Raw genomic sequence first — 12,433 nt, forward strand, 5'->3', positions numbered from 1 at the left:
TAATTTTAGCTCCCAAACATAACCTTAGGTTATAAACCCAAATAGCTTTTATGAACTTGGTTATAAAGTAAATTTCATTATATTTTAACCCAAAATAATTGTTATTCACAACAAAAAGGCACCCCAAACCGAAGATTCTAGTTTCCCCACTGTTTGACCCAGACTTACTAGTAGCTCCATCGTCATATAATTTCTTAAAAAGGACATTCTTATGTGAAACGCCAAAAAAAAAAAAAAAAAAAAAAAAAGAGGATTCTGCAACTTAATTTGATTTACAAAGTGATATTTATTTGCTAGCAAAATTAACATCTTATCTTTTTTTTTTTTTTTTTTGAAGAAAAACCAATTGTATCGCTCCTAGTCACATCTTAATTTTCATCTACGTATGGAGGATATACCAACCTGTCCGTCTTATTTTTGCGCTTAGCTCTATTGACGTTGATAAAATCTAACTCTATTGGCATTGCCAAGAGCTAGTCCAAAAGTTGCGATTCAAAAATATTAAATTGAGGTAACATAAGTTTTTTTATGCATGAAGAGTTAAACCAGAAGGAAAATGATTGAAGCGTGTTAAATGAAGAATTGATAAAAGTACTTTATTACTATCAATCAATATAATATTGATGGGCAAAGAGAGAAAAATAAGGATTTGGAGTTCAAAATCTTCAATAACTAACTACTCATTAATTCCACCTGGGATGGTATTAATTTCTTCCAAGAACTTCTTAGAAATAGACAGACGAGAAGGGGAAAAAAATAGAAAAATCAACATGGAGGGTAATTTATAAATTACAAACAAAAGAGCCTTCTAACATAATAAATTTTTTTTATTAATTTGTAAGGTTAAAAAGGAGAAAAATTCCAATAAATGCTACATAATAATAATTGGTACACATAGCACAAAGAAGCATATATAAGTTAAGTGGAATGGGACTTGACAAAGCCGTTGAAAGACGGCCATATATAACAAACAAATCAATTAAAACATTAAACTCTCTCTAGCCGGCTCTCTCCTCTTTTTCTCTCTATTCTTTTGCCAACCCATTAAAACAATTGAAACCCTCTTATATATTTTTTGTACTTCTTCCTTTTAAACCCATTTGGCTTGTGCCATTTCATTGGATGACCTCACATTAATTTTTTGTTCTCTCTTCTTTCTCTGGCTATAGCTATACTTCTTTTGATCATTTTAATGGCGAAAACCTCAAGGCAAAGCCAAAAGAACACTACTACAAACCCTAATAACAATAATACAGTCACGACCAAGACTAAGAGAACAAGAAAAAGCGTGCCCCGTGACTCGCCGCCGCAACGTAGCTCGATCTACCGAGGCGTTACCAGGTTTCTTTTGTTGATCAAAGTCGCATATCCATTTTCGTACAGTGAAATTTTATATTTTTCTTTTTGGTGTTTCAATATTTTCACGAGGTTTTATATTTTTGCCATACCCATATATTTGATAATTTAGTAATTGAATGGTTTAGGCATCGATGGACGGGACGATATGAAGCTCATTTGTGGGATAAAAATTGCTGGAATGAGTCTCAAAACAAGAAAGGGAGACAAGGTTTATTTCCTTTTAATATTTTTGTTTATTTTTATTCTTCTTTCTTTTTAAATTTTTGGAAATGGTGTTGTTGATAATTTTTCTTTTTTCAAATATTCTGATTCGGATATCAAAATTGATGATGGTGGTTGGATTGATTCAAATTGAAGCACAGTATATTTAGGTGAGTTTTGATTTCTCTTTAATATTTTTCTTTTATAACCTTTCGTTTTCCTGTCATTTAGAGAAGACAATAGTGCCATCACACAAAGCATTTTGTTTCACGTTACACTTTTTTCTCTCTTTCTTTCTTGCACTTTTGAAAAATTTGGTAACCAGAAAAACGTCATTAATTTAAATCATTTTCGAAATTACTTGATTTAAATTAATTGCTTAATTAATTTCGATATTGGGTTGGTTTCCTTAGGTGCTTATGATAATGAAGAAGCTGCAGCACGTGCCTATGATTTGGCAGCATTGAAATATTGGGGACATGATACTATTCTTAATTTCCCAGTAAGTTTAATTAATTAATTTTGCATTTTGATCACTTTTTATTTGTAGCAGGGTTTTGTTTTTCTTAATTTATTACTTCTTACCATGGTAATTATAGCTTTCGAATTATGAAGAAGAGCTCGTAGAAATGGAGGGTCAGTCAAAAGAGGAATATATTGGTTCTTTAAGGAGGTAATTAACTACTGCTAAATTTATATAATATTGAATAAATGATCATGTTTACACACACACACATATATATATTGTATTAATGATAATATATATTGATTAGACAATATTTTTGTTTTGTTCAATTAAAAATACAGAAAAAGTAGTGGATTTTCTCGAGGGGTCTCCAAATATAGAGGCGTAGCAAGGTAATAACTAACAATTCATTTGAATTTAGAACTTGCAGATAATTCTTTATTTGAAAAAAAAAAAAGCTATAGAGAATCCAATCCTGAAATTTAGCTGGTTTAAAAAAAAAAAAAGCTTTTATCTAGTCTTTTGCAAAATCAATGATATTTCAATCAAAATTTCCAAAATTTTATCCTAGTTTTAGGATGTTTTCCCAATTCATGCTACTTCTTTCCACTTTCCTCGAAAGGAAAGATACTTTAACGTACGTGCATGTCTTCTCACATCCACATGTTCTCATTGACAAACTTTAATGAATTGAGGAGCAGCTGTACCAATATTTGAAAGCCACATTTGTCTAAATAATGCGGCAATGGCCAGCAAAGTAATCATGTCTTGTATGCACTAATGTCAAAAAAAGTGTGGCAATAATTTGAAATTTGGCTTCTAAATTTGCAGACACCATCACAATGGCAGATGGGAAGCTCGAATTGGCAGAGTTTTTGGCAACAAATATCTCTATCTTGGAACTTATGGTATAAATTATTATTCTTTCTATATATAATAATACCGTCAATTTTCGACCTTTATTTATTTATTTATTTTGGTGCTCTCCGGCTCTGCATTAAAGAAAACAAAAATTCGCACTATGGCCATAGACTGCACTATATAATTTTCATAAAATATTCTATATGTACGGCTATAATTCAAATCTGCATGCGGGTCCGCACATGAGAAAACTGTCTTATTTATTATTGATAGTTATAACAAATTATCTAAATAAATGCTTGCTTCAAAATTGTATAATTGATAATTACTATATAACCTTAGTAGTATACAAAAGAGTCCCTCCAAAGTATTAAATCTAGTGCATGATCTTATGCTAGAATTAGCTTAGACAGTCCATTTTATGTGCCACGTGCCACTATAAATGGAATATAGATTTTTGTATAGCAATAGACTCCAAGTGAATAAAGCCTATATATGCTGATGGGAGTCATTTTCAAACAATTAATAAAACATTTAGTTGGTTGAGATATAGATCGCCAAACTTCACCTGCTTATCCAACTATTTAAGATTTTAAAATTCATTGGAATAAAATTTTCAACACTCAACCAAAATATGCATACGCAATTAAATTCTCCACTTTTTTAGATCTTCTTTTCTTTTCTTTTTTTTTTCCCCAAACTGTCCCTAACTCTTTTTTCAAAATTTTTTCTTAAGCTACTCAAGAAGAAGCAGCTCAAGCCTATGACAGGGCAGCAATAGAGTATCGTGGACTTAATGCTGTCACCAACTTTGATCTTAGCAAATACATTAAGTGGTTACGCCCAAATAATAATCAAAATAACCCTAAACCTAGCAACCCTCAACAAAACCCTAATAGTGATGACACAAGTCCAATTCCAAAACTAAATCAGGAAACCTCAAGCGGTAGTGACACGTCAGCACCTCCACCACGGTCTGGTGCTACCGCAGGAGGTAGCGGCTCGGCGTCATCGGCATTAGGGCTTTTGCTACAATCGTCAAAATATAAGGAAATGGTGGAGAAAACTTCAACAGATTGTTTATCTACGTCATCAGAACCTGGTTCTTCACACCGGATTTTTCCTGATGATATTCAGACGATGTTTTTCGATTGTCAGGACTCTAGCAGCTACACGGAGGGTGATGACGTTCTATTGGGTGACCTAAATCCATATATTTTCCCAACTTTTTATAGTGAACTTGATAATTAGAAGACGAAGCCTGAAGCTCACTGATGAAATAAGTCACATCTTTACAATTTACTAGAAAAATATCTTCTTCTTTTTTGGTTAATATTTTGAAGGCAAAGATGGTGAATCGGGAACAAAAGCGAAGACAGAGGTACAAGCAAAGGACTCAATTCAATTTTAATTTCTTTTAATTTTCTTTCTACTCACGATATTTTTTTTCCCCCTCTATCAAAACTAGGAAGAAGAGCATTTGCTGATTTGTATTAATTAGTTCATTTACATGTAGATACTGGTTGATGTCCACAATTGTTTATCCACTAATTATGTTTTAATAAGACTACTTGCGGCTTGTAAGGGCCTCACTTTATTTATTTGTTTCTAATATCCTCACTAATAATATTATTTGAGTCCCAGTTGATATGACATTCAACTATTGAATAATAGAATAAAGTAATAAAAAATTTTACATTAATCATTCAATAGACAAATGACATCTAATATTAAAACTCAAGTTGAGACTCAAATTTTGGATCCCTAACATTACTGATATTATTTTTTCTCTCTAATAGTGTTTTTACATTCATTCTTCAATGATTCCACACCATGTTTCCATATCTGATTATTCATGCGCAAGCAAGTCTATAGAGAAATTAATTAATGGATAGAAATTAATTAATTAATTTGACAGAATAAAGACTAATAGAATGAGGTTGAACAAGTAATCTTAAATAATCAACTAATTCAAATTCTTTGAAGTAATTAATTAATTGTTAAAAGGGTGATTCAATTTCTGGTATTTTTCGGTTTTGGACGCTATAGATAACTTACTGTTACAACTTACATGAGTGGTGATAATTAAGTTACTCTTATCAGAAATTCTGTTAAAGGCAGTTGAATGGCGCTTCTTTTCTATTGGTTCAAGGTATTGATAAATACATATTATATAATTGGTTGAGTTAACAAAATATAATGTATACTTTAATTATTGGTATTTTTTATTAACAAAACATATTATATCACATTAGGATAATTAATAGCTTGTGACTCTTACGATCAATTATTATATATAAAATGAGATCAGGATAGTTTGTCAAAGTACAAGGGTCCTAGTTGTTCTTTTATAAGGTGGAAGCTACCAAATTCTGTTCGTAACATCCAAGGACTTTCTTTCAAATAGTTTGTTTACATAAGATTATAACAATAAGTACAGATTTAATACTTTTCTTTATGATCGTACGGTTATCATAGTGGCTCCAATATGGAGCAACTCCAACATAACCGCCGCCCTTTCTTAAATATCAATTCTCATGGTGTTTTGTTTCTTATATATATGTATGTATGTATGTATATAATTATTTGTTGGGAGTACTGATATTTAAACCAAAAAAATAAAATAAAAAACACGACAAAAATTAATGAAATCTTAGGAAATTAGAGAATTTTTACTTTTCTTATTATAACTCTCTTTTTACGCATAGTTTCACGGGTGATGCAAAACAAAGGCAAAAGAAGAATGATTCTTTTCTGAGAGAATTTTATTATGAATCAACCAACCAAAATCAGTAGGGTTTAGCTTCCTTTTATGCTAAAACCATAAATAATGTGAATTTACCAAATTAGGTATTCAAATCATTGTAACATAATAAAATTCTAAAGAAAAAATGTTAGAAAAACTTAAAATTAAAAAAAAATAAAAACAAATAAAGAAAACTTTAAAACTGCCTAAGTAACCTGTCCTACATCAGAGGAGATTTATGGCTTTTGAGCTAGGGTTTTAGTGGAAACAGATTTGTCAGTTCCCTTTGCTCAATTTGTTTAATTGGAGGGAGATGGTTACGAGCTTCAAGAGGAGTTTTAGATGAACCTGCAAAGAATAGGGGCTGATAAGAAATACAGTCAATGTCGTGAATCAGAGGATTAATTCCTTCTTGCACTCAACAATAGACATTTCTTTAAGACAAGAGAATTACAATATCTAATGAACCCACAACAAATCTCAATCCAAAAGCCGGCATCGCTGAAGCTTTCAATTTAAATGGCCCGAGCTCCTCCTCAATCGCTAAAGTGCTTTGACATATATATTTTCTTATTATGACCCAAAAATTGGGGCTTAGATTGATGAGAGCATTAGGAAAAATTTATGTTTACCTTAATTAACTTATCCGGTCTCATTAGAATTCTTTTAAATTAAAAAAAATATGGCACCACTGACGGAAACAAAAATGAAAAGATGCATTAATTCACCACATTCGTATGGTCTTGTTTCTCATGCTATAATAATCCTTATGATGAGAAGTACCATGCATGTAATAAACAATGAATCGGTTAGAATAAAATTTGAGATGTATAATAAAAATCCCTTTATTATGGTGATAATGTGATAAGAAATAATTTCTATATAGTAATAAAATACTCTTTTGTAATTTCAGCCAATTATAGATAAAAATAAATTTTACATTGTAATAAGTTATAACTTTTCTGGATTCTCTCTTAAGAAACTTGCCCCCACATATTAGTAATTATCTGTATATTGCAAAATATATTTGTTTTGTTATATTAAAAGTTTAGGATGAAGTAAAATATTTTTCTAAGTTGTTTGGGATAATTTCTTTCTTTAAAAAAAAAAAACACCAAGATGGTGAAGGGTTAGACCGGACCCCTATCTCTAGCATAGATTAGAAAATGGGATACAAAAGAAGGGGATAATACCAAAACCTTCAACAGAAATGAAAAACCATAATATGACATAAAAAGGCCCAGAAAAAAGTCGAAAAAAAATCATCGCCTAATATGCATAATCTGGGAAGCATCCAAATGATGAACACCAGTTAAACCAATTGAAAGGTCATAATAAAAACACTGATGAGAACATGCCTAGTAGGCCATAATATTAGCAGCAAATGTAGCCTCTCAAAAAATACATGCCTAATAAGGAGTGAGAGGCTAGAAGACAAAGGACAAACACGACCAAGTAGATAAGCAAAATTCCACTGCATAGAGCCATAAGAAGTGATCCAAGAAAGAATTGCAGTCGAGTCAAACTCTACCTCTATATCGGAATAGCCAAGCTGAATAGATAAATCTATACCCTCACAAACTGCCACAAGCTTAGTTAAAACAATTGGCTGATGGTCATGCAAAACATTGCCAGCAGTAGACATACCAAGATTACCCTTAGATTACCTAAGGTCAGTGATTTATTCTTTATAGCTTTACCAAATCATTGTATAGTAATTATAGAATTTACGTTGAGAGAAGAATATTAAAGATAAATGCATATGTTCAAACATATAAGATGACTTGTATAATCTAAACTTTACATTCTTATATATGCTAGTGAAACTGCGCTTATCTTTTTTTTATCAATGTCTATTCATTAATTTGACATTAATTATTAATGCAGTGCATACTTTACATATATATTACTTGTACTAAAGATAATTAATTCAAAACAATAATTTTGTAATTATAGCTCTATTGCATTATAACCCCTTCATGGTAATAAAATTAGTTGGTTTTAACATTATCACTAAGGAGAGATTTTACTACTTAAATAAAATTACCGCACACGTGAAACATAACTACCTCTAGTTGTCGAACACATAATGCAAGAGAAAAGGAAACATAAATATCTATGAATTGATAAGTGATTCTTTAATTTCAAAGTTAAGAAAATATATTTATTTCAGCAATTTAAAAACGTCCTAAATATCGTTGCCCATGATGCTCTAAGAAAGCTAATTAGTACAATAATATCCTAATATTTGATTTCTTTTCTTATGCCAAGCTTCCTTCCGAACAGTAATGTTTTATGAATTGCATTGCTTGATCTTGGAGGACTTCCATGGCCGTCTCTAGGGCTTGGCACAGATTGATCAACGGTGTCTCCCTCGTCACGAATTGCATTGCTTGTTTCAAGAGGGCTTCCATGGCCTTCTCCTGGGCTTGGCGCAGATTGATCAACGGTGTATCCCTCGTCACGAATTGCATTGCTTGTTCCAGGAGGGCTTCGATGGCCTTCTCCTGGGCTTGGCGCAGATAGATCCACAGTGTATCCCTCGTCACGAATTGCATTGCTTGTTCCAGGAGGGCTTCCATGGCCTTCTCCAGGGCTTGGCGCAGATTGATCAACGGTGTATCCCTCGTCACGAATTGCATTGCTTGTTCCAGGAGGGCTTCCATGGCCTTCTCCAGGGCTTGGCGCAGATCGATCAACAGTGTATCCCTCGTCACGAATTGCATTGCTTGTTCCAGGAGGGCTTCCATGGCCTTCTCCAGGGCTTGGTGCAGATCGATCAACGGTGTATCCCTCGTCACGAATTGCATTGCTTGTTCCAGGAGGGCTTCCATGGCCTTCTCCAGGGCTTGGCGCAGATCGATCAACGGTGTATCCCTCGTCACGAATTGCATTGCTTGTTCCAGGAGGGCTTCCATGGCCTTCTCCAGGGCTTGGCGCAGATCGATCAACGGTGTATCCCTCGTCACGAATTGCATTGCTTGTTCCAGGAGGGCTTTCATGGCCTTCTCCTGGGCTTGGTACAGATTGATCAACGGTGTATCCCTCATCACGAATTGCATTGCTTGTTCCAGGAGGGCTTCCATGGCCTTCTCCTGGGTTTGGCACAGATTGATCAACGGTGTATCCCTCGTCACGAATTGCATTGCTTGTTCCAGGAGGGCTTCCATGGCCTTCTCCTGGGCTTGGCACAGATTGATCAACGGTGTATCCCTCGTCACGAATTGCATTGCTTGTTCCAGGAGGGCTTCCATGGCCTTCTCCTGGGCTTGGCACAGATTGATCAACGGTGTATCCCTCGTCACGAATTGCATTGCTTGTTCCAGGAGGGCTTCCATGGCCCTCTCTAGGGCTTGGCGTAGATCGATCAATAGTGTATCTCTCGTCACGAATTGCATTGCTTACTCCAGGAGTGTTTCCATGACCTTCTCCAGGGCTTGGCCCAGATTCGGCGTTAATGTCTTCAACTTTATGAATTATATTACTTGGTTTAGAAGTGTCTAGAAGGGTTGGTCTATATCGATTAATATTTTCATTTTTGTTGGGAATTGAACAGCTGGCAACAGTGAATGCAACAAATATTGCGAGAACGAAGAAGAAAGATGAGTTGAACGTGATTAAGGCCATAATGAAAAATGATAGTTGATGACTTGGGTGCATGCATACTTGGAGACTTTATAGCTTTTAGGGTATGTCGGGATTGAATTGGTTTCTCAAAATGTCATTGTTAGGTGGATTTCATAACAGCCAACTTTCCAAACAATTTTGTAATCTTAGATTATGAAAAATCTAGGTAAGATTTGACAATACACAAATTTCCAAATAATCTCATAACATACAGATGATGAAATAATCACTTCTCAGATAATTTATTTAAATTAATCCAAAAATTATGGTGCTTCTGTACAATGATTAGCATGTAGAAAATTTGTTTTTTATTTAATAAAATGAAATATAATCTGTAATTTTAATTAACATTTTTAATTAATTAATTAATTATTAAAAAATATAAATTAGTTTATCTTTGAATAAATAAAGTAATTCAACAATTAAATGTTTCTTTAAAATAATAAAAAATCATCAAATAATGTTTCATAGATTAGGAAATTTGTAATCCCTTGGTAAATGATAGTTGATGACTTGATGAGGACATGGAATGCATGCATAATTGGAGATTTCATGTACGTTTGATTGAATTGAATTCTAAAAGGACACTTTCAGGTTAGATTTCATGCCATGTTTAGTAAATTTAGATTATGAAGCAATCACTTTATAGAAAAATCTGTTAAATGTGTTTGGTAAAATTAATCCTAAATTATAGGAGTACCGATATTTGAACCAAAGGATTGAATACAATAGCGACAAAATAATTGCGAAATCATATGGTGTTACAGTATTAAGTAAAAATTTGCATTATTTTTTAATGGGTAATTTTTAAAAATCTCCCCTGAGGTTTGGACTTGTTGCAAGTAGATGGCGAGAATTTACTTATTTGTAAAACATCCCCTACCGTCAGTTAACTTTAACATTGACCGTTAGTTGACTACGCAAAGACAATATTACCCTTAACAACAGTTTGTAAACGGAAATAACTAAAAAAAAATTAAAATTATTGGCTATTTTATCCTTTTTAAATTATTGATATTTTCTTAAAGTTCCTACAAGAAAGATAAAATTGAAAAAATTGAAAAATCATCTTTAAATTATTGACATTTTCTTAAAGTTCCTACAAAAAAGATAAAATTAAGAACTTGAAAATGAAATAGTTATAATCTTTACCTATGATATTGTAAATCTTTAGAATTGACAAGGATAAAATTGTCAAAAAATAGGATTTGTGCTTTTCGCGCCAACAATTTTAATTTTTTTTTAGTTATTTCCGTCTATAAACTGTTGTTAAGGGTAATATTGTCTTTGCACAGTCAACTAACGGTCAATGTTAAAGTTAACTGACGGTAGGGGGTTTTTTACAAATAAATAAATTCTCGCCATCTACTTGCAACAAACCCAAACTTCAGGAGAGGTTTTTAAAAATTACCCATTTTTTAATTAATGATACAACACCGTACGGTTTGACCTTTGGCTTTTTTTTTAATCGTTGTTTTGTCATTATTAGGATTCTTTATCATTTTCTAAATTATAATTGGAATGTTTATAGGCAATGATTAAAATGTACAGATTTTTATTTTATACAAGGAATAAAATATGTAGTTTCAATTACAAATTTATAAAAGGAATAAAATCCGTAGTTTCAACTTTCAATTACAAATTCAAATATACTTATCGAAATTTGAATAAAACCAAAAAGCCCACAAGAAAATAAGCCCAAAAAAGAATGATCTAAGTAGCATTTATAATAAAATATACAACGGGCGTGTTTTCGAAAGAATGTCAAAGGCGTTATGATATAGAGAATGATATAAGTCTATTCTCAAACATTTTTAGGTAAAATGTCTAAAAAGTGAGTTTTTGATAAAGTATAAAAGGCATAATTTTACAAAGATTTAGGTTCATTCTCCAATATCTCTAAGTAAAAATTTAAGGGTGTGATTTTACAAAACAATGTGCCTAAAGCAATATTATGATTTCTTACGAGTAAGATTCCACGAAAATTGCCTTGCGAGCAAAATACATTACAAGAAAAATGACCTATAATAACATTTACTCGTATGACAATTTTTTATCAAAAGTCTTTATATCATATAAGTATGACATACATGTGATAGAAATTTTTTCTATCAAGAATTTATGAGAAAAATGTGATAGAATTTACTGTTGTCAAGTATTTATGACCTACTAGTGATATATATATATATATATTATCAAGAACTTATGATTAATTTCATTTTGACTTTAGGTCTGACTGAAATTATAAAAATTTTAAATGATAAAGATAAAAAATAAAATGGTTATTATCATTTCACTACTTTAAAAATTGAAAAATATCAAATGATTAAAAGAAGTATTGTTCCCTATCATTTTCTTACTATATCTTTACAAAAATATTATTTTACTACTTTTCCATTGGTTGATCAATTAGTTGACTAACAAAATACCAATTTTACCCTTCATAATTAAAAAAAACTTGAAACTTATTTACAAAATCAATTCTTCCACATTTATTTGATCATCCAAGTTTTATTTCCAACATTTAGGATATAAAAATGGAATCATTAATAAGATGAATTTGTAAGCCATATATCATAATTCCAACAAAAAGAATTATGTTAGTATTTTGTATCCATTTTTATAAATGAATTATAAATTTGTCTTATTAATGATTCCATTTTTATATCATAATGTTAGAAATGAAACTTGGATGATCGAGTAAATGTGGAAGAGTTGATTTTGTAAATAAGCTTCAAGTATTTTTTTTTTTAATCATGAAGGGTAAAATTGGTATTTTATTAGTCAACTAACTAGTCAACTAACGGTTGTAACGGAAAAGTAGTAAAATGATATTTTTGTAAAGATATAGTAGAAAAATAATAGGGGACAATATTTCTTATAATCATTTAATATTTTTTAATTTTTGAAGTAGTGAAATGATAATAACCCTAAATAAAACAACATTAAAACCCAAAAAAAAGGAAAATTATCAGTCATATACTTTTAAATGACACATGTATGAAACGTGCTACAACACTTTTCAAGTGTATCACTCGTATACCCTAAGTTGACAAAACACTTTTGTCGTTCACCAATCCGTTAACTTCGGTTAGAAAGTTAACAGAATTGTGGCAAATTCACTATTTCGTCCTTAATCACTCGAACTGGCCTGGCATCAGCTTTAATCGGGG

At 31.7% G+C, this 12,433-nt stretch overlaps 2 protein-coding genes across 3 annotated transcripts; one reads left to right on the forward strand and one right to left on the reverse strand.

Moving 5' to 3' along the window:
• Positions 1-950: 950 nt before the first annotated feature.
• Positions 951-4,501, forward strand: LOC18036823 (AP2-like ethylene-responsive transcription factor At1g16060). 2 transcript variants are annotated; one of them, XM_006427618.2, is made up of 8 exons: positions 951-1,341; positions 1,485-1,567; positions 1,722-1,730; positions 1,974-2,062; positions 2,160-2,233; positions 2,368-2,418; positions 2,858-2,934; positions 3,624-4,501. In XM_006427618.2, the coding sequence occupies exons 1-8, from the start codon at positions 1,193-1,195 to the stop codon at positions 4,136-4,138; spliced, it is 1,047 nt and encodes a 348-aa protein (XP_006427681.1). In that variant the 5' UTR covers positions 951-1,192; the 3' UTR covers positions 4,139-4,501. The 2 variants fall into 2 exon arrangements, with proteins under 2 accessions (XP_006427681.1, XP_024037173.1); XM_024181405.1 differs by lacking the exon at positions 951-1,341 and having other exon boundaries at positions 1,551-1,567; positions 1,717-1,730.
• Positions 4,502-7,874: 3,373 nt separating this feature from the next.
• On the reverse strand, positions 7,875-9,260 carry LOC112096973 (skin secretory protein xP2-like). Its single transcript, XM_024181228.1, has one exon. The coding sequence runs from the start codon at positions 9,258-9,260 to the stop codon at positions 7,875-7,877; it is 1,386 nt and encodes a 461-aa protein (XP_024036996.1).
• Between the last annotated feature and the right edge of the window lie 3,173 nt (positions 9,261-12,433).

The sequence above is a fragment of the Citrus clementina genome, unplaced genomic scaffold (genome assembly GCF_000493195.1).
Source record: "Citrus clementina cultivar Clemenules unplaced genomic scaffold, Citrus_clementina_v1.0 scaffold_7, whole genome shotgun sequence".
Lineage (NCBI taxonomy): Eukaryota > Viridiplantae > Streptophyta > Magnoliopsida > Sapindales > Rutaceae > Citrus > Citrus x clementina.

Excerpts from the sequence above, each read along its gene's own strand:
- LOC112096973 (XM_024181228.1), bottom strand. The coding sequence starts at position 9,260 with ATGGCCTTAATCACGTTCAACTCATCTTTCTTCTTCGTTCTCGCAATA.
- LOC18036823 (XM_006427618.2), top strand. The coding sequence starts at position 1,193 with ATGGCGAAAACCTCAAGGCAAAGCCAAAAGAACACTACTACAAACCCT. Across the intron at positions 2,063-2,159 it reads ATACTATTCTTAATTTCCCA|CTTTCGAATTATGAAGAAGA; the intron begins GTAAGTTTAATT and ends TGGTAATTATAG. Across the intron at positions 2,234-2,367 it reads TATATTGGTTCTTTAAGGAG|AAAAAGTAGTGGATTTTCTC; the intron begins GTAATTAACTAC and ends TTAAAAATACAG.